The sequence below is a fragment of the Phyllostomus discolor genome, chromosome 5, assembly GCF_004126475.2.
Source record: "Phyllostomus discolor isolate MPI-MPIP mPhyDis1 chromosome 5, mPhyDis1.pri.v3, whole genome shotgun sequence".
Classification (NCBI taxonomy): domain Eukaryota; kingdom Metazoa; phylum Chordata; class Mammalia; order Chiroptera; family Phyllostomidae; genus Phyllostomus; species Phyllostomus discolor.
Window position 1 is genome coordinate 92,756,995 of NC_040907.2, and position 21,713 is coordinate 92,778,707.

General features: G+C 37.1%; 1 protein-coding gene across 1 annotated transcript in view; it reads left to right on the top strand.

The window, feature by feature from the left end:
* Positions 1-21,713, top strand: part of SYCP2L (synaptonemal complex protein 2 like) — a 69,849-nt gene that overhangs the window by 14,061 nt on the left and 34,075 nt on the right. Inside the window, exons 8-15 of the mRNA XM_036027498.1 lie at positions 733-767; positions 1,811-1,953; positions 3,639-3,691; positions 4,484-4,529; positions 6,168-6,260; positions 6,361-6,421; positions 13,299-13,438; positions 21,393-21,486. Of these exons, the coding sequence (XP_035883391.1) occupies positions 733-767; positions 1,811-1,953; positions 3,639-3,691; positions 4,484-4,529; positions 6,168-6,260; positions 6,361-6,421; positions 13,299-13,438; positions 21,393-21,486 (665 nt within the window). The remainder of the gene's footprint in view (positions 1-732; positions 768-1,810; positions 1,954-3,638; positions 3,692-4,483; positions 4,530-6,167; positions 6,261-6,360; positions 6,422-13,298; positions 13,439-21,392; positions 21,487-21,713) is intronic.

A 21,713-nucleotide genomic window follows, 5' to 3' on the forward strand; every position in this document is an offset into this window, starting at 1 on the left:
TTAAGTAAAAAATGCAGTGAATATATCTAACCTACTAAACATCATAGCTTAGCCTAGCCTACCTTAAACATGCTTAGCACACTTATGTTAGTCTAAAGTTGGGCACAATTATCTAACACAAAGCTTACTTTATGATAAAGTGTTGAATATCTCATATAATTTATTATGTGTATCATTTTCCATCATTGTGAAGTTGAAAAATCTTAAATCAAAGAATTGTAAGTTGAAGACACTCTGCATACAAAAAAGGAGTCTCTGTTACAGTAATGTAATAACTTACTTTTTAAAATAAGTTAGAAAAGCTTACTGTACCTATTGTTAATATTTTTCTGCACTTATTGTTAATATTTCTTCCTGATATTAAACTATGTAAAAAAGGGGCACACATTCCAACAAGGCTGGTGAAGTGATTACAAAATTCTAGGCTCTTAACTTTGGCTGAATCCTCAAAGGCCATCAAATTGAATTCTCTTTACAGAGGGAGGAGTAGAACTGTAGCTTTTTTTGAATAAAACAAAACAAAATAAAACAAAACATTTAAGTCATTAACATACAAACGAGAAAAATTTTTCATTAAAATCTATTTTTGACATTGAAAACGTGCTGATGCTGAATTTGAAATAAATAACTTTAAAAATATACATGTTGGTTTAAAATTTTAATGCGAATATAGTGAAGTTTCCCTATTAAGGTTGATTTCAGTAACATGCAGTTTATCTAAATGTTTTTCAGGAAAGATCTCTCAAGGACAATTTTGACTGTGGGTGGTAAGAAATGTTTAGAATTTTAAATATAAAAATATTAAATATTGGGCATTAGGGTTTTATGAGCATTTTGGAACTATGGGAAATAAATTATGGCCAAACTGGAAATAGGAATTAAGATTTGTTTTTGATTTATTGTAAGAAATTTCAGCATGCTGAAAACCATAAAAAATAATTGATGACTACTTATTTACTTACCAATGAATGTAGTCAAATTTTATCATTTAGCTACATTTGGTTAGTTTTTAAAACTAAATCTGTGCCCATGACCCTGATCTCAGTCCCCTCTCTACTGGTAGGGGTAGTCCTTGACTTGGATTTGGTTTTCATTCCTAAGTATATTACTCTACATTTTCACTGTGTATTCAAAAGCAATATACATGATTATTTTGCAGATTCTAAAAGCATTTTATAAATTTCATTCTGTTGTACCCATCCAGCTGAGACTTTATTTTTGTCCTTAAAATTAAGATTTAAACATGTTGATATATGTAGTTTTTGCATTTGTGCTGTGAAATGCCACAATTGATGTGGAGATTTAATCTTTGCAGTAGAAATACTTTTGCCCTGGCTGGCATAGCTCAGTGGATTGAGCGCGGGCTGCGAACCAAAGCATCGCAGGTTCAATTCCCAGTCAGGGCACATGCCGGGATTGCAGGCCATGGCCCCCAGAAACTGCACATTGATGTTTCTCTCTCTCTTTCTCCCTCCCTTCCCTCTCTAAAAATAAATAAAATCTTAAAAAAAAAAGAAATACTTTTGAAAGGCTATTTGATGAGCTGCTTCTGATGAATGTTTTAATATATATATAAAATATAAAATATGGAGATATCATTTATTATATGCTGACATACTGTTTAGATATTCTCCTAATGTTTCTTTAAATGTTGAATTTAAATAACTATAACTACTCCAAGATACATCTTGCTGCTAATAAGACACAATACTAGTCTTTTAAAGTGGAATTTCTTTAAGTCATGCCAATCTCTGGAACTCATTTTTTCCTTTGCTTTGTGCCCAGAATTGTCTGTATTTTTAATCTCTAGATTATGGTCAGCAGGTTGCTCTTTCTGAAGCATTGTGCAGACTGACAACTAAAACATCAAGAGATGACCTTGTCCATCAGTGGTTTGAAGATGACGTTATTGCTGAAGCTTTCAAAAAAATTAAGGATCAAGAATTTGAGACGGTGCGGTTCCTGGTCCTCAAAATTCTGTTTAGTCTATATTTACTAAGCATCCTCTCAGTAATTTCCTGTGCTTAGGGGAGGGTTTTTTCCTTACCTGCAATTAAGTTACCATTTTTAAACTTCCTGTTTCCCACCTACGTGAAACAATTTGAGGACAGTACAAATAAAATATTTTGTGGGTCAAATATGTGGATACAGATAGGGGCTTCTTTATAGGTAACTTACAAGTTACTATATGTGAATTTGATCGATCCAGGCAGAGAAAATGTCATGGGGTGGGGGGAACAATTGTTCAATGAACCTCAAAGGGTGGGTAGAGTTGGAGGAGAAAAGAAAGTGAGTTTCAGCCTTGCAGAGAGCAGCCAATGCAATAACGGGAGGCACCCTGTACTCTAGTGGTATAACACAGGGTGTTTGTGTTGGGACACTTTAGAGGGCCAATGATTTTCAGTGTGTCCCATGAACCTGGGTTCACTGTGATTGTCTCCTCAAGTAGCACAAAAATAGCTTATGGCTTTGTTTCATACTCACCTTCATCTTCAATAGCTAAAATGTTTTCCCTTTTCTTTGTAAAAGTTCTGAAAATGAGGGTTGGACACTTAGGAAAAAGTAATGAACAAAGGTTCTTGGGTTTAAACAGTTGTGCAGTTAGGATTCTATTAAATCCAAACCTTTAAATATCATTAAATATATTACAGTTGACTTTGAGCCTGTTGTCAGGTCTGCAATAATTAGGATTCAGTTTGTTCTCAGTGTAAAGACTATGAGCCCTGGGAGTCCACCTCCCTGATTTATATGTATTTTGATGTTTGCATTTTGGCAATTTACTTGTAAAACCCAAGTGTCCTCATCTATAAAATGAAAATAAAACCAACCTCAACATTTAGAGAATTAAATGAGAGAAAAAGGAAGTGCCAGGCATGTTTTTTTCTCCCCCGTGTCACTCCCTCATCTGCGTGGAAATTTGGTGAAAATAGGACAAAAGTAATTATCTTGTTTTTCAAATCATACCCCTCACTCCAGAGCTATCAACTTCCTAATTGAACTGCTTTCATCTGAAGGCTCACATTCCTGTTGTCTATTTAGTGCTCGGTATAGACACAGAATGCAGGACTCAATACTATCAAAAGCTAGTCCTCGCTGGCAAAAGCCTGGATCAGTCTCTTCTTGGCTTTTGAATTCTGGAGGCAACAAATTTACCTTCATAATAGCTGTAGGATAGGAGAGCTCTAAAAATATTCTTCATTATTAGAGCATATACTGGGAGGGGAAATCCAAGAAGCAGCATGTAGAATGTTCTGGATAAGGAAAATGGCAGGTGATGTGTAAGTTTTATGGGTTTGTGGTTGGCTTGTGCTGGGCAGATGTTAGGGAGATGGATGCCCAGTGGGTTAGTCAAATATTGTAATCTACCTCATCAGTAAGATGCAGTTTCTATTGCTACTTTTCTAACCAAGGGATACATAATTGTGCATGGAACTTTGAGAGATCTACACATTCCTCAGCTGAAAATCTCCTGGCTCAGGGATTCCTTCTAGAACATAATGTCTGGGGCCTCCTCTTCTGACATAAAGTATTGTTTTAGTTAACATGTTATTACACTGGCTTCTAACATGCTGGTGAGGATAGTACTATTTAAGACATCTTGATGGTTTATTTAAGTGTTTGCATTATTTGCTTTGAAGGACAGTAGACTGTTTCTTAATTACCTGAACAACAGACTCGGTGACCAAAGAAGGTAAGATGTTTATCTGAGCCTTGTTTTTTGACTAGTTATATTCTGAAAATGTGTAATATAAAAATATAGGATCTATTTTATAATATTTTGGGACAGAATATACTGCATACTACTGAATTATTCGTTGCATAGAAACCTTAGAAGATTAGACGCATTCTGCCTGTTGACTCATTTGTGTGTTTAAAAATAATCTCTGTCAGCCCTGGCTGGTGTGGCTCACTGGATGCGAGCACTTACATGCCTGGATTGTGGGCCAGGTTCCCATTGGCAGCAAGTAGGAGACAAGCAATCAATGTTTCTGTTACACATAGATGTTTCTCTCCCTTTCTTTCTCCCTCCCTTCTCTTCTCTCTGGAAATAAGTGTAGATTAAAAAAATAATCTCTATCAGTCTTTTAGCATATTTATGATTTGGAATATTTTTAACATTACATCCTCTGGGAAGATTTGATGACAAGTCCTACAGCCTTGAGGTCACAAGGGGAAGGCACATTATGGACAGTAAAGTCCACGAAGGGAAGATATTTGCTAAATTTACTCCTTTCATTGGTAATTTTGACAAGCAACTGGGCTGAGGTATAGTACCAATAAACCTGGTTTGTAGATTGCCAGATGGAGACTTGAAATCTAGCCATAGATGATCCCCATTTGCAGAGTTGAGGTCCCCTTTCATATCTTGTATAAGGAGACTTGATGGCATACCCTGCTCATAAATGCTGGTTTGTAGAACATCTGTAGGCTGTGCTTGGGTTCCATCCATATTTTTACTTTTTAATTGTGAATTGTTTTACAGGGTCTATTCATTTCCATGTATTGCTGCTTTTGCTGATGGGCATGAGGTATGTTTCTGCTTCCTGGGGGTGGTGAGGGTGGTATGTGATGAAACCCAGAGTTAGGTTTACTCAGTAAGTGGCCATGCTGCTCTTGTCACTCAGCAGGGCTTTGTAGAAAAGGCAGCTCACTTCTGGCTGAGGCCTCAACTCTGAAGCTCATTGTCTCTTTCCCCTATGTTCTCATACTGTAACTGGGGTGCATTACCAGTGAGTTTAAGGGTCCTATTGTTACTACTTGATAAAGAAATTTTAGGGTTTATATGTGTCCATGTGGTGAATTACAGGAACCTAGCCTTATTTTACTGTGTTAGTGGGTAACATTATTCACATCTAGGTAAAAGGGGAAAAGGCAATTATTTTGCTTCTTTCTACACAGTTGATGCTTCTTACTCCAACCACATCAACTGGGGCCACTTTCCTTTTCATAAGAAATTCTACTATGTATTTTATAGTCCAAAGCTGAGCAGCCTCTTTTTACTCCTTCCTTTGGTTTCTAAAGGAACAAGTTCCTTCATGTATAGGTGCCCCAATCTGCAACATCTCAATTTTGGTGTAAAATCTTGAAAGATCTCTGACTTTCACCTTGTTGGAGGTTGTCTGAGCCATGTCTTCAGGGTTTCCTAATTAATGAGTCTTTTGTTTTGGGTTCCAAACCTGTTCTTGGCCTCTGTGAACTGTGTCTGCAACTCATGACTACTCTACAAATTTCTCTCTAGAACTGATTTTGATGGCTTGATTCCTGTATCTGTATTCTACTTTTCCTTCTAATTGTCTGAGGAGTTCATTCTCTGCTTGGTTCTCCTTCTTTCTTGGACTTTTAAATTTCCATCAGCTACAGTCAGGGCCCGTTCATTGGATTCATACATTGTGGGTTAAAACCTCTATTCAACTCTATAGCTGTAAAAAAGTAGGCATGTATGATGGAAAGGTGTCCAAGAAATACTATTTATTGGGAAAACAGGAGGTAGAATGGTAAGTTTAGTGTTTGCTTCATTGTTGTGGAATAAAAACTTTGTATTTCCTGATAATGTCTACACTACGTCTGGGAGAAAACAAAGGCATTGTTAATGGTGCCTATGGGAAGGTACCTATGGGTAGTGGGGAGGCAGGGAAGGAGAAGCTTGCTGTTTCTATAAACACCATACTGTTTGACTCTTTTTTTTTACTATAAGCATATATGTATTTTGTAATAATTAAAATGAAGGTAACTTGAAATCTTCCATCTTAGCTCTATCCTAGTACACAGTAAGTTAGAAGACAAATCACCACTTCTATTTGATCACAGTACTTCCTTTGCTACACATTTCCATCCATATGCAGTGTAGACTGTTACTGCTTAAACATAGAACTGTCGTCTCTGATTTCACTAGGAAAAAAGGTTTGTGTGGATAGAGCCATCTGACATATTTAAACATCTCATTAAATAGCTAAAGATAGTAGGATTTTTTTCAGAAGTAGTTTACTTGTATAAAGTTGAGATCTTCCTTTTGTTTTGTTGAAATGAGTAAGGCAATGAAGACACCCTATAATATTAGGGTAGTTTTTTAGGAAAAGCAGAAGTTCTGTTTTTAATGGAAAAGTTTTCATCTGAACCTTTGACATAATATTTATGTGTATAATTAATGCTGAAATTTTATCTTACAGATGAGAAAACCAGCAGATGAAAAATTAGAGAAATTTTGGATTGATTTCAACCTAGGAAGTCAGAGTGTAACTTTTTATATAAATAGTACTGAGGTAATCACATTTGATTTTTGTTTAAACTTAAGCACTTAGAGAGTGTTCATATGTGAGTACGTGTTATATGCTCATGAATTTCACTTATTTTTCCTCCAAGAGTGCTTTGTGGGACTCAGTAATACTTTTGAAGGAAGAAGTGATTAATTTCAGCATAATAGGTAAGATGATAAACTATCCAACATTTAGTTCAGAGTATTATTTCTTTTAATAGTTGCAGTATGTGTTTAGTTACTTACAGAGCAGACTTTGTGCACTGATGTAGAATTGTAGTGGAAGGAGCAGTGGGCTGAGGACCAGGAGGCAGGGGCACAGGACTGCTAACTCCTTCGCTTTGTGACTTTGGGGTTCCGTTACTTGCCTACTTTTCTCTACTTGCCTGGTCTTCTCATTGTGAAAATGGTCTAGTTTTTCAAAATACTAAAAATAAAACTACTATGTGATCTAGCAATTTCACTTCTGGGTATATGTCTGGAAGAATTGAAAGCAGGACTTAAAGAGATATGAGTATTTATAGACCCATGTTTATTGTAGCATTATTCACAATACCTAATGTGTGGAAGCAACTTAAGAGCCCATCAGTGGATGAATAGATAAACAAAAGGGGGATATACATACAATAGAATATTATTTTAGCTTTAAAAAGGAAAGAAATTCTGACACATGTGACAACATGCATGAACCTTGAGGACATAATGCTTAGTGAAATCAGCCAGTCACAAAAACACAAATACTGTATGATTCCACTTACATAAGGTATCTAAAGAACTCAGATTGATAGAGACTATAGAATGGTTACCAGGGTCTGTGGGGAGGGGAAAGTGGGGGTAGTTGTTTAATGTTAAACCATTTCAGATTTACAAAATGAAAATGTCCTGGAAAGCAGTTGTACAATGATATATACTTAACACTACTGAACTATACACCTAAGAATGCTTAACATGGCAAATATTATTTTTTGTACTACAATTTTAAAAAATGCATGTAGTACCTGTCCTTCCCTTCCTACAGATTTATAGTAATAATGAGTGGATATGGTTATGTGCCACCTCTGTCTAAATATCATCTCCCTGGCATCCTCCTCTTAAACCTCCATCACTCACCTTTCTTCTCAAATTGGTAGGTAGGTTTGAAGGACATGAAATCAGGAGTGATCCTTTTCTGGGTGGGTACAAGTAACCTGTTAGTTCAGTTCAGCATTTCAGCTATACCCATACTTGAACATCTATCAGGATTCCTAAACTGGGTCTTTAAAAAATTAAAGCATGTTTTTAAAAGTAATTTAATATATTTAACATTTTAAAATAATTGGGTTTATTAAAGATTGAAAACTAAAATTATGTGATAATATGGATATTATACTTTACTTCTTTCCACAGAGAATTTAGACCAGCTTGCATATTTATACCAAAATAATAAAAATGGAAAATCGATAACACAGACAAGAATAAAAACATCTATAATGAAGACTAGTCTAAAGTAGCCAGCATGGAGATTCAGATTTGGTGCTTAGCTTCCTGAAAACAGGGTGAAAAGTGAAACCTAATGTGTAACACAATTCTTTCTCATCATATAAGTCCTGGGGAGAACAAATCCTTCTTAACCTTGAACCTGTAACTGAAGGCTCTCCCATGGACCACTTAGGATCAGGTAATTCTTTCTCAGCCCTGAGTTTCCCTGAAATATTTTGTGTACATAAGCTAAATTCTTTGTTTTGTTAAATGATAATTTTTGAAAAGATGTAATCATGATCCTTATACAAATTTACTAAATGAATGTGAGTTGCAGATTTTATTTAATTCATTAATTAATGAGGAAGTCAGTGTGATGTAATAAACAGTTCAAAGGAGAATTAAAACCACACATATATAAGCAATACTGAAATTAGTTTACAAATAGATTTAAGACTAGGCAATTGCATTCCACAGACACAATTGATTTGAATTTCTAAGGACAAGAATCATTTTCATTATTATCAGTTTTCTATAACTCACAGCTTTGTAAAATAGCTCAAAGACCATGAAGAGTACAGATAACCCAGAAAGGATTGTAGACAGGCACCCAGGAACTTTTTGGCTCATTTCAAATGTTTCAGTTTTCTGTATTGGTTCTTTTCAATGCATGTTAGAATTTGTTTTAATGTGCAGACATTTTTAGTTTCTCCTGTTGGATATTATTGGAAAAAGAGGGAAACTTTGGGACTGTGATACATGAAGTGGTAAAGCAGATGGCAGAAGAGGTGAGACAGGAGGAGAGGCATTTCCAGTGGAACTCTGGGAAACAAGGGGAAGGTGAGAAGGAGCCTAGATTTTGGAACTGTACCAGTTGACATCTGAGGAGTCTGGGAGTCGGAAGAATTGAGAGAGAGGGTAAAAGAAAACTCTTCACTCACAACACTTCTGACAACAAATGTTGTCAATTCTTGGCCTCAATTCTGAGGCTAACTACCTGGAGTTAGTGCAGACCCCACAGGTTGAGGTCTCAGTCCCACAAAACTGCCCCCACTAATCATAAGGCCCAGATGGCCACCTGTACTTCTGACCAACTAGCTACAAATTGGGGTTTCCCCAACTTTCTCCTTAGGTTTTGTAATTTACTATAATAGCCCACAGAACTCAGGGAAACATTTAAGTTGCCAGTTTATTATAAAAGATATATTAAAGGGTATAGATGAACAGCTAGGTAAAAGAGGTACACAGGGCGAGATCCACATGCGCTCTGAATGCAGGAGCTTCTGTCCCTGTAAAATTGGGGTGCTCCATCCTTCACACACAAGGATGTGTTTACCAACCTTGAAGCTCTACAGACCCTTGCCTTAGGGATTTTTGTGGAGGCTTTATCACATAGGAATGATAGATTATTAACTCAATCTCTGGCCCCTTTCCCCTGGAGCTTGAGTGGTGGGTCTGAAAGTTCTAACCCTCTAATTGTGCCTTAGCTCTTCTGCGACCAGCCCCCATCCTGATGCCATCTAGGGTCCTCCAGCCACCAGTCACCTCATTAGTATACAAAAGACACTCATCACTCGGGGGATGCTAAGAGTCTTAGCTCTTATGTCAGGAACAGGAGTAAAAGACCAAATATTAGGAGAAAAGATGCTCCTAGCACTCAGGAAATTATAAAGATTTTAGGAGTTCTGTGTCAGGAACCTGGGCAGAAGCCAAATATATAGTTCTTATTGTGTCACAGATGAGAAAACTTAGCAGTTAAGAATTGAAAAGACAGGATACACTAGTTGGGAGTACCTCCTATCTGTAGTACAGAGAAAGGGGTTATAAATAGCTCACTAGAAATGTAAATTAAGTGTAATCATAAATATAAGTTAAAAATAACTTAAGTTGTTGTTAGCTGTTATTGTAGATGTAGAAAAGATGCTACCCAGCACCCATTTATGATAAAACTCTCAGCAAAGTGGGGATAGAGGGATCGTGCTGTTACCAAAACCAGCCAGTGGGGGTCCCACCACTTGCCACCAAACAGGCAAAACTCTGGAGACAGAGTTTGGTGGAAAGGAAAAGGAATCTTTTATTTGATGACCATACCATTTGAAATAAAGGCAAGTTTCAGATTCAAAGCCCATTCCTTCTAAAATATCCAAATGAAATTACCCTGCCACTCTCTGCCAGGCCAGATCAGTTGTAGGCTGCACCCAGAATTCCTTTCCCCATTTAAAAGTACTGTCCTTGGGAAGATGCAGGCAGCTGCAGCATGCTTGTTGTCATGGTCTGCCCCAGGCATCCTTTGGAGTCTGTGTGCACTGACCGAAGTCCCACTGGTGGCATGCTGCTCCTTCCTTGGCTTCTGCCCACCAGTCCAGCACTTGCTCCCTGTCTCTTCAGCATCAGCTTACCAGTTCAGCTGTGTTCCTGGTCAGGCAGCCCTGCACAGCTCTCACTCTAGTCTCTCGTGCTGCTGTAGCTTCCCATGTGTGGAAGAGGTGTAAGGCTAGCTGCCCCATTATATGGCTTTCAGGGTCCACCAGCCCTAGCCTCCTTCCCTTGTACCCCACCTGCCCAGTGCCTGCTGTGCTTCTTGCCAGGCAGACTATGGACACCTGGGGAGGGGTGCTGGGAATGCTTCTGGACCATGTGGTCTGCAAGAATCATGGGCCCAGGAACTGAGGCCCCTGGCAGCTGGCCAGACTAGCAAGGCAAGGGGAAAGCAAAGAGTTCCTTGTTTTCACACTCTCTGCTCTTTTAAAGATGTCCCCCAGAATACCCTGTGTGGTGGAAGCAGATAGGAGGGTATGTCCCTCTGTCCAATCACCTCCCTAGCCCAACATGCACCCTGTACACTTCTTCCTGCTGAATCATGATATGTTGCCCTGGTTGATAGGACAACACATGCTCCTCAGCATGATCACACTGTAGCTGCTGCTCATGCACAGTCCTCCATGCTTCCCAACCATGCCCCCATTTCCCCTGTTATAATACCTCAACATAATAAAGGCCACATACGGAAAACCTACAGCCAAGCATCATGCTCAATGAGCAAAAACTAAAAGCATTTCTTTTAAGATCAGGAACAAGACAGTGGTGTCTGCTTTCACCTCTCTCGTTCAACATGGTACTGAAATCCTGGCCACAGTGATCAGTCATGAAGAAGAAATAAAAGGCATCCAAACTGTTACTATTAATTTAAGATACATAAAATATTGTTGATATTTACTCTAAATAAACATTTTAAAAGAACTTCATGGGTTTTCTGACTATGGTACCCCTAGCATTGTTCTTCATTGTTTAAATCCCTGAACTCCAAACCTTGCTACTGTAATGGTTTTCAGGAACCAACTTGCCAAAGTTAATATTCTTTTTTCCCCCTCAAAGTTAATATTCTATACTTCATTAACATATCACTTTTCTGAGACTATGATTTACTGTGTGCCTCACAGTATCTGAAGGAGATAGGTATTACTTTCTATTTTTATAGCCAAGGACACTAAAGATTGTCTAGCAGATTCTCCAAGCAACACCTTAGTTTTGTATGCAACTTCTTGCTAAGAAGTTGGCAGTGTTTTTAGTAGTATGTTGAATGCTTGGTGCAGCCTTCAGGTAATTTCTTCTGATGCTTGTATGTTTGCATTGAGCTGTACAGCCCAACTAGATGTATACTTTTAGATATTGTTTGAATTACTTTTGTGCAGTGTTTCATAGACTTTTCCTGCAGTGACTAGATATTCAGCAAGACCAGTATTTTAGGGGATTACTGAGCTTTTCTCTAGGCCAACATTGTCCTATAGAAACATAATGTGAGCCACATATTTAATGTTAAATTTTCACATAGCCACATTAAGAAGTTGTTTTAAGTGGACTAATTTTAATAATATACATTTAACCCAATATATAAAAATATCAACTTTCTAACATGTAATTAATATGGAAAATTGATCAGATATTTTACTCTCTCTTTCTTGTAGTAAGCCTTCATGGATTGACGTGTAATTTATGCTAATGGCGCACTTCAGTTTGTACTAGCCGTGTTATAAATACTCAGTAGCCACAGATCCAGACCTAGGTGTGTCTTACTCTGTTTTCCTCTTTCCATTCTCAACAGTTGGTGACTTTAGCTTTGCCCACTCTTTCATAGACTGTACTCTTTTTTCCTCCTGTTGTTTCCAACTCAGCATGAACTTATTATGGCTTATTCTTGGACTCCCCTTGAATTTTTGTCTAAGCCTGCAATCTTCAATATTTTTCATCTCATGGCACACAAACTAATTACTAAAAATCTGTAGCACACCAAAAAATATATATTTTGCTCATCTGACAAAAATAGGTAAAATTTTGATACCTATAATTTTTGTTCTCCAATATTTTAAAAAGGCAGGTACCTATAATTGTATATAAGGATTTCTGGCACCAAGAATTAACCAATCAGGTGCAGCCTTATTTTGCGATGTGACCAATAGAATGTCACTCTATTAAGACCTATATATTTATGGTTCAAGACAGGGCATTCACTCTGGATGGCTATTTTTTATTTTGGCTATTGTCATTTTTTAAAAAGTTAATCTTCATTGTATTTTTTCCCATTACCATTTAGTTCCCTTATGGGTGTTGTCATTTTTTTGGTTGACAATATAAGGAAAAAGAGGTCAGTGCCCTTGACTAAATAGTTAGGTATTGCAAGTTTAAAAAAAAATTCTTGCAGCACACTCATTAAAAATCATTGGTCCAAGCTATTTTCTGTTCTAAACAATTACTATTTGTCAGTAAGGGGCTGGTGTCCTGGAAGGGGACCCTCAAGGAGACTGTTGTCTGAGGAACAGGACTGTTTGTGATGTTTCCATTTCTCCTGTGTAAGTGGAGAACATTGAAAGAAAGGTAGATTATTCCATTTTGCATATTGTGACCATTGACATTTGATCTGAATTTTAGAAATGAGTGGGATCTGGGAGAGAGAAAGAATGAGGATGAATGTTAGTTATTCTTAATATATTGGGATGTAAAACATCTGTTATAAATGATAGCTTTATGTTTAGAAAATACTCTTTGAAAAATGGGTTGAGTTTTAGAAGACGAAGCTATCTCCATTGCTGTGTGGCTAAGATCAGTTACTTTCTATTTCTGCCAAATTAACCACTTAATCATATTGTGTGTGTCTATAAACACACATGTGAATCTAATAAAAGTAACTTCAAAATAACTTTTAAAATATTTCTTTTCACCCTGGCTGGTGTGGCTCAATGGATTAGGTGCCAGCCTGCAAAACAAAGGGTCACTGGTTCGATTCCCAGTCAGGGCATATGCTTGGGTTATGGGCCAGGTCCCCATTTGGGGGGTTGCTGTGAGAAGCAACTACACATTAATGTTTCTCACCCTCTCTTTCTCCCACCCTTCCCCTCTGTCTAAAAATAAATAAAAAATAAAAAATATTTTAAAAAGACACATTAAAATATTTCTTTTCAGCCAGTAATTACTGGACAAATCTGGACAATTGACAAATATCACAGTACACTTATAAAATTATAAATTATAAAAATTTAAAATAAAACTTACAGTTGTTGATACACATTGGTATACTTTATTTTTTTTCTAGAGACTGAAAAGAAGATATTTATCATTTACCTGAAGCCTATTAATATCAGAAACCAAGAAGTGAGGAAAATAGAAATCCATTTTGATTTGCAATTCAACATATCACAAGCTTCCATTAAAGCTTTAGGAGAAGACAAACAGGTGGCAGGTTTAATTGTCTTTAATTATTTTACTGTGTTAGTATGTTTTCATGTCTCTTAAGTTTCCATGTTGGGTTTTTAAAAATTGAAATACAACTGACATATAATATGTCATTCACATAACAATGTTTCAGTCAGTGATAGACTTGATAGATGAGGGTGGTTCCACAATATTATAATGGAGCTGAAAAATTCCTATCACCAAGTGACATTGTAGCCTTCATAACATCATCATCATAGTGCAGTGCATTATATGTGTGTTTGTCATGGTGTAAACAAACCTACTGCACAACCAGTTACATAAAAGTATGACACATGCAATTATGTATAGCACATAATTGATAATGATAAGCAACAATATTATTGACATATGTTCACTATTGTATATTTTTGTTTCTTTTTAAAAGTATAATAATATTTATTTTTATTATATAAATTATTGTTCAGTTGTCTGTATTTTCTCCCCACCCTTCACCCCTCCCCATTTTTGTTTCTTTAGAATACTCTTTCTCCTTACTGAAAAAAGAACTTTGCTGTAGAGCAGTACACTGTGTTATGCTGGCAGGAGCCTCATACGTCTGGTGCTTACTGTGTCTTTTGATTGCATCATTTTAGGTTGTGTTTGTTTTAATCTCATGTTGTTTTTGTACAGTAACTTGCTGTACAGGATTGAAGCCTAAGATCAGCAGACTCTACCATATAGCATAGGTGTGTACTAGGCTACACCATCTGGGTTTGTGTAAGTGTACTCAATGTTCACACAGTGATGACATCACCTAATGATGCACTTCTCAGAATGTAGTAAGTGGTACATGACTATTAGTTTCAGGTGTATAGCATAGTGATTCAGTATTTGTGCATATAGCAAACTGATCACCACAAAAGTCTAGTGAGCTGTTGCCATAATTAAAGATTTTTTCTTGTAATGAGAACTTTTAATTTACTCTCAGCAGTTTTCAAATATGTAATTTCTAATTCTCCCTTTAGGTCTTTTAATATTTGCTTTATATAGGTAGGTATTCCTATGTTAGGTGCATAAACATGTATAAGTACTGTATTGTGCTGATACAATTGACCCCTTTATCATTAACTAATAACCTTCCTTGTTTTTTATTACAGTGATCCCTCACCTATCGTGGGAGTTACATTTCAGAGACTCCCGAGATAGGTGAAAATCCACGAAGTAGCGATGTTATATTTGTTTTATTATTTATATATATTTTAAGGCTTTATAAACCCTTCCCACACTCCTATAAACCTTCCCCACTCTCTTATAAACACTTCATATGCTCTTAAACACTTTCTACACTCTTAAACCTATATAATTTTAACAACATATAAAATTCTATATGTGTACTTACCAGTGAAGTAAACGTAATTACTTCTATTGGGGTTTTAAACCTGTGATACAGTGAAGCTGCAATAAGTGAACTGCGATATAGCGAGGGACAACTATAGAGCCTTTGTTTTAAAGTCTATTTTGTCTGATATAACTATAGCTATTCCAGCTTTCTCTCACTTTCCATTTGCATGGAATATCTTTTCCATCCCTTCACTTTCAGCGTGTGTGCTTCCTTACATCTGAAGTGAGTCTCTTGAAGGCAACATATAGATGGGTCTTTAAAAAAAAAACTATTCAGTGACTATGTCTTTTGAATGGAGAATTGAACTTATTTACATTTAAAGTTATTGATAGGTACATGCTGATTGCCATTTTGTTCATTTTTTGTGTGGCTCTTTTATACATCCTTTGTTCCTTTCTTCTCTTGTTCTATTTCTGTATGATTTGATGATTTTCTTTAGTGGTATGCTTAGGTTCCTATTTAAAAATCTTTTTTTGTGTGTGTGTCTACTATAGTTTTTTGATTTGTTACTGTAAGGCTGATATAAAGCAACTTGTGACAGTCTATTTTTAAGTTGATAACAATTTAAGTTGAACTTCATTCAGATGCTCTACATTTTACTCTTCCTCTCATGTTTTATATTGTTGATGTTAAAATTTACATCTTTTTATCTTGCATATCCCTTAACAAAGTATTGTAGTTATAGTTACTTTTATTCAGTTATCTTTTTAACTTTCATATTAGCTTTATAAGTAATTATAGTATTAGCTTATTTACATTAGGTTGTTCATAATTTTACTGTATATCTATCTTTATCAGTGAAATGTATAGTTTTATATATTTTCCTGTTACTAATTAGCACCCTTTCATTTAAGCTTAAAGAGACCATTTAACATTTTCTTGTAAAGATGGTTTAGTAATGATGAACTCCTTTAGCTTTTGCTTTTCTAGAACACTTTATCTCCAAATTTGAATGCAGCATTGTCAGGTAGGATATTCTTGGTTGGAAGTTTTTTTCTTTGAGCACTTTTAATATATTGTGCCACATACCCTTGGCCTGCAAATTTTCAGCTGAGAAAACTGATAGTCTTAGATGGGGTCCTTTATATGTAACAAGTTGTTTTTCTCTTGCTGCTTTTAAGATTCTTTTTTGTCTTTAACTTTTGACACTTTAATTATAATGTATCATGTTGTGGGTCTTTTGGGTTTGTTTTCTTTCCTTCCTTCTTCCCTCCCTCCCTCCCTTCCTTCCCTCTTTGGGTTTCCTGGATATGGATGTCTATTTCCTATTCCATGTTAGAGAAATTTTAAGCCATTATCTCTTCAAATAAACTTTCTTCCCCTTTCTCTCTTTGTTGTCCTTCTGACCCCTATTGTGAATGTTTGTCCACTTGATGTTGTCTCATAAATATTTTATAGTATCCTCACCTTTTTCTTTTCTTTTTTTTTTTTTTTTTTTTTTGCTGTTCTGATTGGATGAGTTCTGTCTTCAGGTTCAGTGATCCTTTCTTTTGTTTCATCTATCCTGTTGTTGAACATCTGTAGAGTGTTTTTCAGTTTTAGTGACAGTATTCTTAAGGTCTATGACTTCTGTTTGGTATTTTCTTATATTTTTAATGTTTTCTATGAATTTCTCACTGTGATAATCCATTCTACCATTGGTGAGTATTTTTATGACTGTTATTTTGAACTGTTTATCAAGTAAATCACTTATATCCTTTTCATGTAGGTCTTCTTCTGAGACTTATTTTGTTTTCATTTGGAACATGTTCCTGTGTTCCTACATTTTATTTTACTCTTTTTGTTGCTTTCTATGCATTAGATAAAATAGCCACCTCTTCCAATCTGAAGGAGTGGCCTCATAAAGAAATGAATCTTGTTTCTCAACCCTGCCCTAGCTCTTCATTTTCTCTCAGTCCTGGGAAAGTCCAAGCAGCCTCTTTCATTTTTAGTGGCTCCTAGTATTTGAAATTGTTCCAAGAGCTGTCAGTATCCTAAAGGGAAAGATCTCAATCAACACCTAGATTCAGGCTGATTGGAAAATAGACCATCAGCCAGCAGCTTTTGAAGTATTAATATATTTACAGTCCTGTGGGACTGTGAGTGTGAGTGCAATCCCCACTGTCCATTAGAACCAGGTGATCTAGAGGTGTACTCTGGGTGGCAGCCACAAAAATTGGGTGCTAAGTGACAGTACAAGCTCCTTTCTGGAAGATACTAGTGAGCTATAGTGAGGCAGAGAGGGAGAAGGCAAAGGTAGCATCCACTGGCCTCTGTTTTGGAGAGTACCTCAGTAGCCTCTATGCATGTGCCCAGCCAGAAATCTGCCCCTCTTACCACATCTTCAGGAAAGCAAATAGGCCTTTTTCAAAGAAAAACTGGGGGTGTGTTTTAGTCTGCTGTGTGTGCTGTGCCCTAGGGGTGATAGCCAGACAGGAACTGTCTCTTCAGCTGTTATAGTCCTATGGGACACAGGAATGCAAGCCCTGATGGCCATCAGAACCAGGCAATCCAGGGGCATACCTTGGGTTACAGCCACCAAAACTGGGGCACCAGATGTAGAAATGGGTACCAGATGTGTGTACAAGTTGCTGTCTGGGAGATCTTGGTAGTCTGGTGCATGGCAGAGGGGAAGTATGAAGATAACACCTGCCCTCCAAGTCCTCTGGGGATTCACAGTCAGCCCTAAGTTCTGTGTTTAATTAGAAACCTGCCTCTCAGGCAGCAGCTATGGAGATAAGTGAATAGGCCTTTTTCACATAAAGACTGGACATCTCAATCTTTTGTGTGTCCTGAGGGTGGTAGCTAGGTAAGAACACTCTTCATTGTTTGCAGTCCTGAGTTTGAGCCCTGCTGGTCACAAGAGCCAGGCAATTTAGAGGTGTCCCCTGGGTTGTAGCTGTAAAAATCAAGGCACTAGTTGAGAGGATAAGCTGCTGTCCAGAGACATTGGCAAGCTAGGGCAAGACAAAGTAGAGTATAATGATGGTGCTTTCTGGCTTCTGTCCTTAGATGCCTGGCACTCAGACTGAAGTTTTAAGATAAGCAGATAAGTTTCTTTTTAGTGGGTTGCTTCCATGCTGGGCCCTGGGGAAGGCAAGTGAGCCCTTTAAGAACTGTTTCTCAAAGAAATCAGGAAAAAAATCCCATTTGATATAGCAACAAGAAAAATAAAGTACCTAGGAATAAACCTAACCAAGGAGGTAGAAGACCTGTACTCAGAAAATTATACAACACTGAAGAAAGAAATTAAGGAAGACACAAACAAATGGAACCATTTACCATGCTCATGGATTGGAAGAATAAATGTATGGTCATCAAAATGCCCATACTACCCAAAGCAATTTATACATTCAATGCAATCCCTATTAAAGTACCCATGACTTATTTCACAGATATAGAACAAACATTTAAGAAATTTATATGGAACCATAAACAACCCCAATTTTGAGAAAGAAGAACAAAGCAGGAGGGATCACAATACCTGATATCAAACTGTATTATAAGGCCACTGTAATCAAAACAGCCTGGTACTGGCATAAAAACAGGCACATGGACCAATGGAACAGAACAGAGAGCCCAGAAATAAACCCAAGTCTCTATGGTCAATTAATATTTGACAAAGGGGAAAGAAGCATAAAATGGTGCAAAAATAGCCTTTTTAACAAGTGGTGTTGGGAGAACTGGACAGCTACATGCAAAAAGTTGAAATTTGATCACCAACTTATGCCATACACAAAAATAAATTCAAGGTGGATAAAAGACTTAAATATAAGTTGTAACACCATATAAGTCCTAGAGGAAAACATTGGCAGGAAAATCTTAAGACATTCCAAGCAGCAACATCTTTGTGGATATGTCCCCTAGAGCAAGGGACATAAAGGAAAGAATAAACAAATGGGATCTCATCAAAATAAAAAGCTTCTGTGTGGCTAAAGAAAAGAGCATTAAAATAAAAAGAGAACCAACTATATGGGAAAACATATTTGCCAATGATACCTGGGACAAGGGTTTGATTTCCAAAATATATAAAGAACTCACATGACTCAACTCCAGGAAAAAAAAAACAATTAAAAATGGGCAAAAGACTTGAACACACAGTTCTCTAAGGAGGACATTCAGAGGGTCCAGAGACATATGAAAAGATCCTCAGTATCACTAGCCATCAGAGAGCTGCAAATTAAAACCACAATGAGATACCACCTCACACCAGTCAGAATGGCCATCATAAACAAATCAATAAACAAGTGTTGGAGAGGATGCGGAGAAAGGGGAACCCTAGTAGACTGTTGGTGGGAATGCAGAGTGGTGCAGCCACTGTGAAAAACAGTATGGAATTTCCTCAGAAAACTAAAAATGGAACTGCCTTTTGATCTGCAATTCCACTGCTGGGATTATACCCTAAGAGCCCTGAAACACCAATCCAAAAGAACCTATGCACCCCAATGTTCATAGCAGCACAATTTACAATAGCCAAGTGCTGGAAGCAACCTAAGTGCCCATCAGCAAATGAGTGGATCAAAAAACTATGGTACGTTTACACAGTGGAATTCTACACAGCAGAGGGAAAAAAGGAGCTTATACCCTTTGCAACTGCATGGATGGAACTGGAGAACATTATGCTAAGTAAAATAAGCCAGGCAGTGAGAGACAAATACCACATGATCTTACCTTTAACTGGAACATAATCAACAAAAGAAAAAAGCAAACAAAATATAACCAGAGACATTGAAATTAAGAACAATCTAACAATGGCCAAGGGGGAGCAGGAAGGGGACAGTAGGGAGTAGGGTTTTCAGGAACTACTATAAAGGACATACTACTATAATGGACAAAACCAAGGGGGAGGGTAGAAGCAAGAGAGGGAGGTGAGTTTGGCTGGGGTTGTGGGGGGAGAGGTGGGGAGAAAATGCAAACAAGTGTAATTGAACAACAATAATTTAAGAGAAAAAACAAAACTGTTTCTCAGTTTGTTATAGCCTTGTAAGTCTCATGGACTCAAGTCCCAATGACTTTTCAAAGCTAGATAGTTGCAGAGTTTGTATCTCAGGTGCAAATCTTAAAAGTTGGGGCACCACTTAAAAGTGGGAGTTCATACCCTTTGCTCCTCAATGAGAAATGTGCAGTCTGAGTTCCTTCCTGATTGTGGGTTACCATGCTAGTGGTAGGGTTTATGGTGAGATCATGTCTTAACATTTTTTGCCTTCTTCTCTGTAGTTTTTTTCTTGTTCACCTGATCTGTAGGAATCATTCAGCTACATTTGGTGTTTTTTTTTTCCCAGAGGAAATTGTACTATAGTAGCTGAAGATCAGTGTGCCTGTGGGAGGGGGTGAGTTTAGGAATTTCCTACATTGCCATCTTGAACCAGAACTCCTTGTTGGGTGTTGATGTGAACATTTGATTAAGCAGAAGGATTGATTTCTCATATCATGTAATAAGTAAGAGCTGAGAGTAGTGAGTTTTAATCCCAGTTCTTCTTTTTCATGTATCATCCTAATTATGTAGTGCACAATGCCTCTTTGTGCCTCAAAATGCTTTATTTTATTTATTTTGAATAATTGAAAATTTTTCTAGGATATTATCATCTCCCTATCATATTATTCCAGAAGTCCTGAGGATACCTGCTGTGGGCTTGTTGTTACTTCCTTATCTCTCAGCTCGTTGAGGATGGAAGGGAATCACTAGGAATAGTGTCTCTTTGGAAATTTTCAATAGTTCTATCTATTGGCCTTTTCTTGTGGTAATGATCTGAGCCTTATATAGATTGCTATGATCTCACTAAGTATAATATTTCGTATTTGTATACAAGAGCAAGGAGACTATCATAGACAGTAGGCACAGCAAAGAAATTTGTGACAAGAAAACATAAAACACTATGGTATGGTCAATAGGGGTGGAATTAAGATATCAGAGACCTGAGGGAGCATGCATTCAGTTGGTATCCTTTTGGCTTTAGTTGTATAGAAAATCATTTTATGCATGCTAACATGCATTATAAATATAATTTCCAAAGACTTAGCCATGAGAAGACCATTTCATGAAGATGAGAAATAGAAGTAGAATCAATTAATTAATGAAAATACCTCTTCCATCATACTTCATGAGTTGGCCTGACATTATAGGTTTGCCTTCATTCATGAAAAACTTCAGAATTACATGTATCTCCATATTTCACAAAGTGAATAAAATATTTTGGGAGAAAATTGGGCTTTTCATGCTATTAAGCCACAGTTCCTCTACCACGAGCCCCTGTGAGGAAGGGATGGGGATGGCAAGAGCCTACAGTTGGGAACTCACAGCACACTCATCCTGAGAGCTTCATTCCCTGAGTAAAGCAGGGATAGAAGTTACAGGGCTCAGACTTGGGATACAGGAAGCAAGGGCTCTGAAGACTCCAGGATGGGAGGGGCTGAGAGCAGGGAAGTGGTAAGTCAGAGCTTTCCTGAAGGATGGAGGTAGGCCAGAAGCTGGGAACAGTGAAATGATCCTTCAAAAAAGGACAAGATGAAGACAAACTTCTGGTTTTTCAATGTGCTGTTTCTGAGCTTTAAATTTTCCTTAAATTTTTTAAAAAAGATTACTGGTTTTAACAGTCATGTGGCTTCTTTCAGATGTTGCCTATCCAGACAGAAATCTCCTCAGAACTTGTTGATAAGTTTAATAAAGAAGACACTGAGATTCCTATCAACCATGAAAGAGAGACAGGTATATTAGAAGATAACACATTTTCTTACTCTGAATATTTGTAAAAATAATGATAAAACCTTACTTGGAAGAGGTCACTGAAAACCTATGATCATGTAAGAATAATAAATTCATTATTGTACCTTTAGAGAAAGAAAACCTGCTAATAGCCTTAAATCATTTTCCCCACCTAGTATAGTCCCTCTTCTGGGTCAACTGGAAATGACAAAGGAAAAAAAAATGGCATG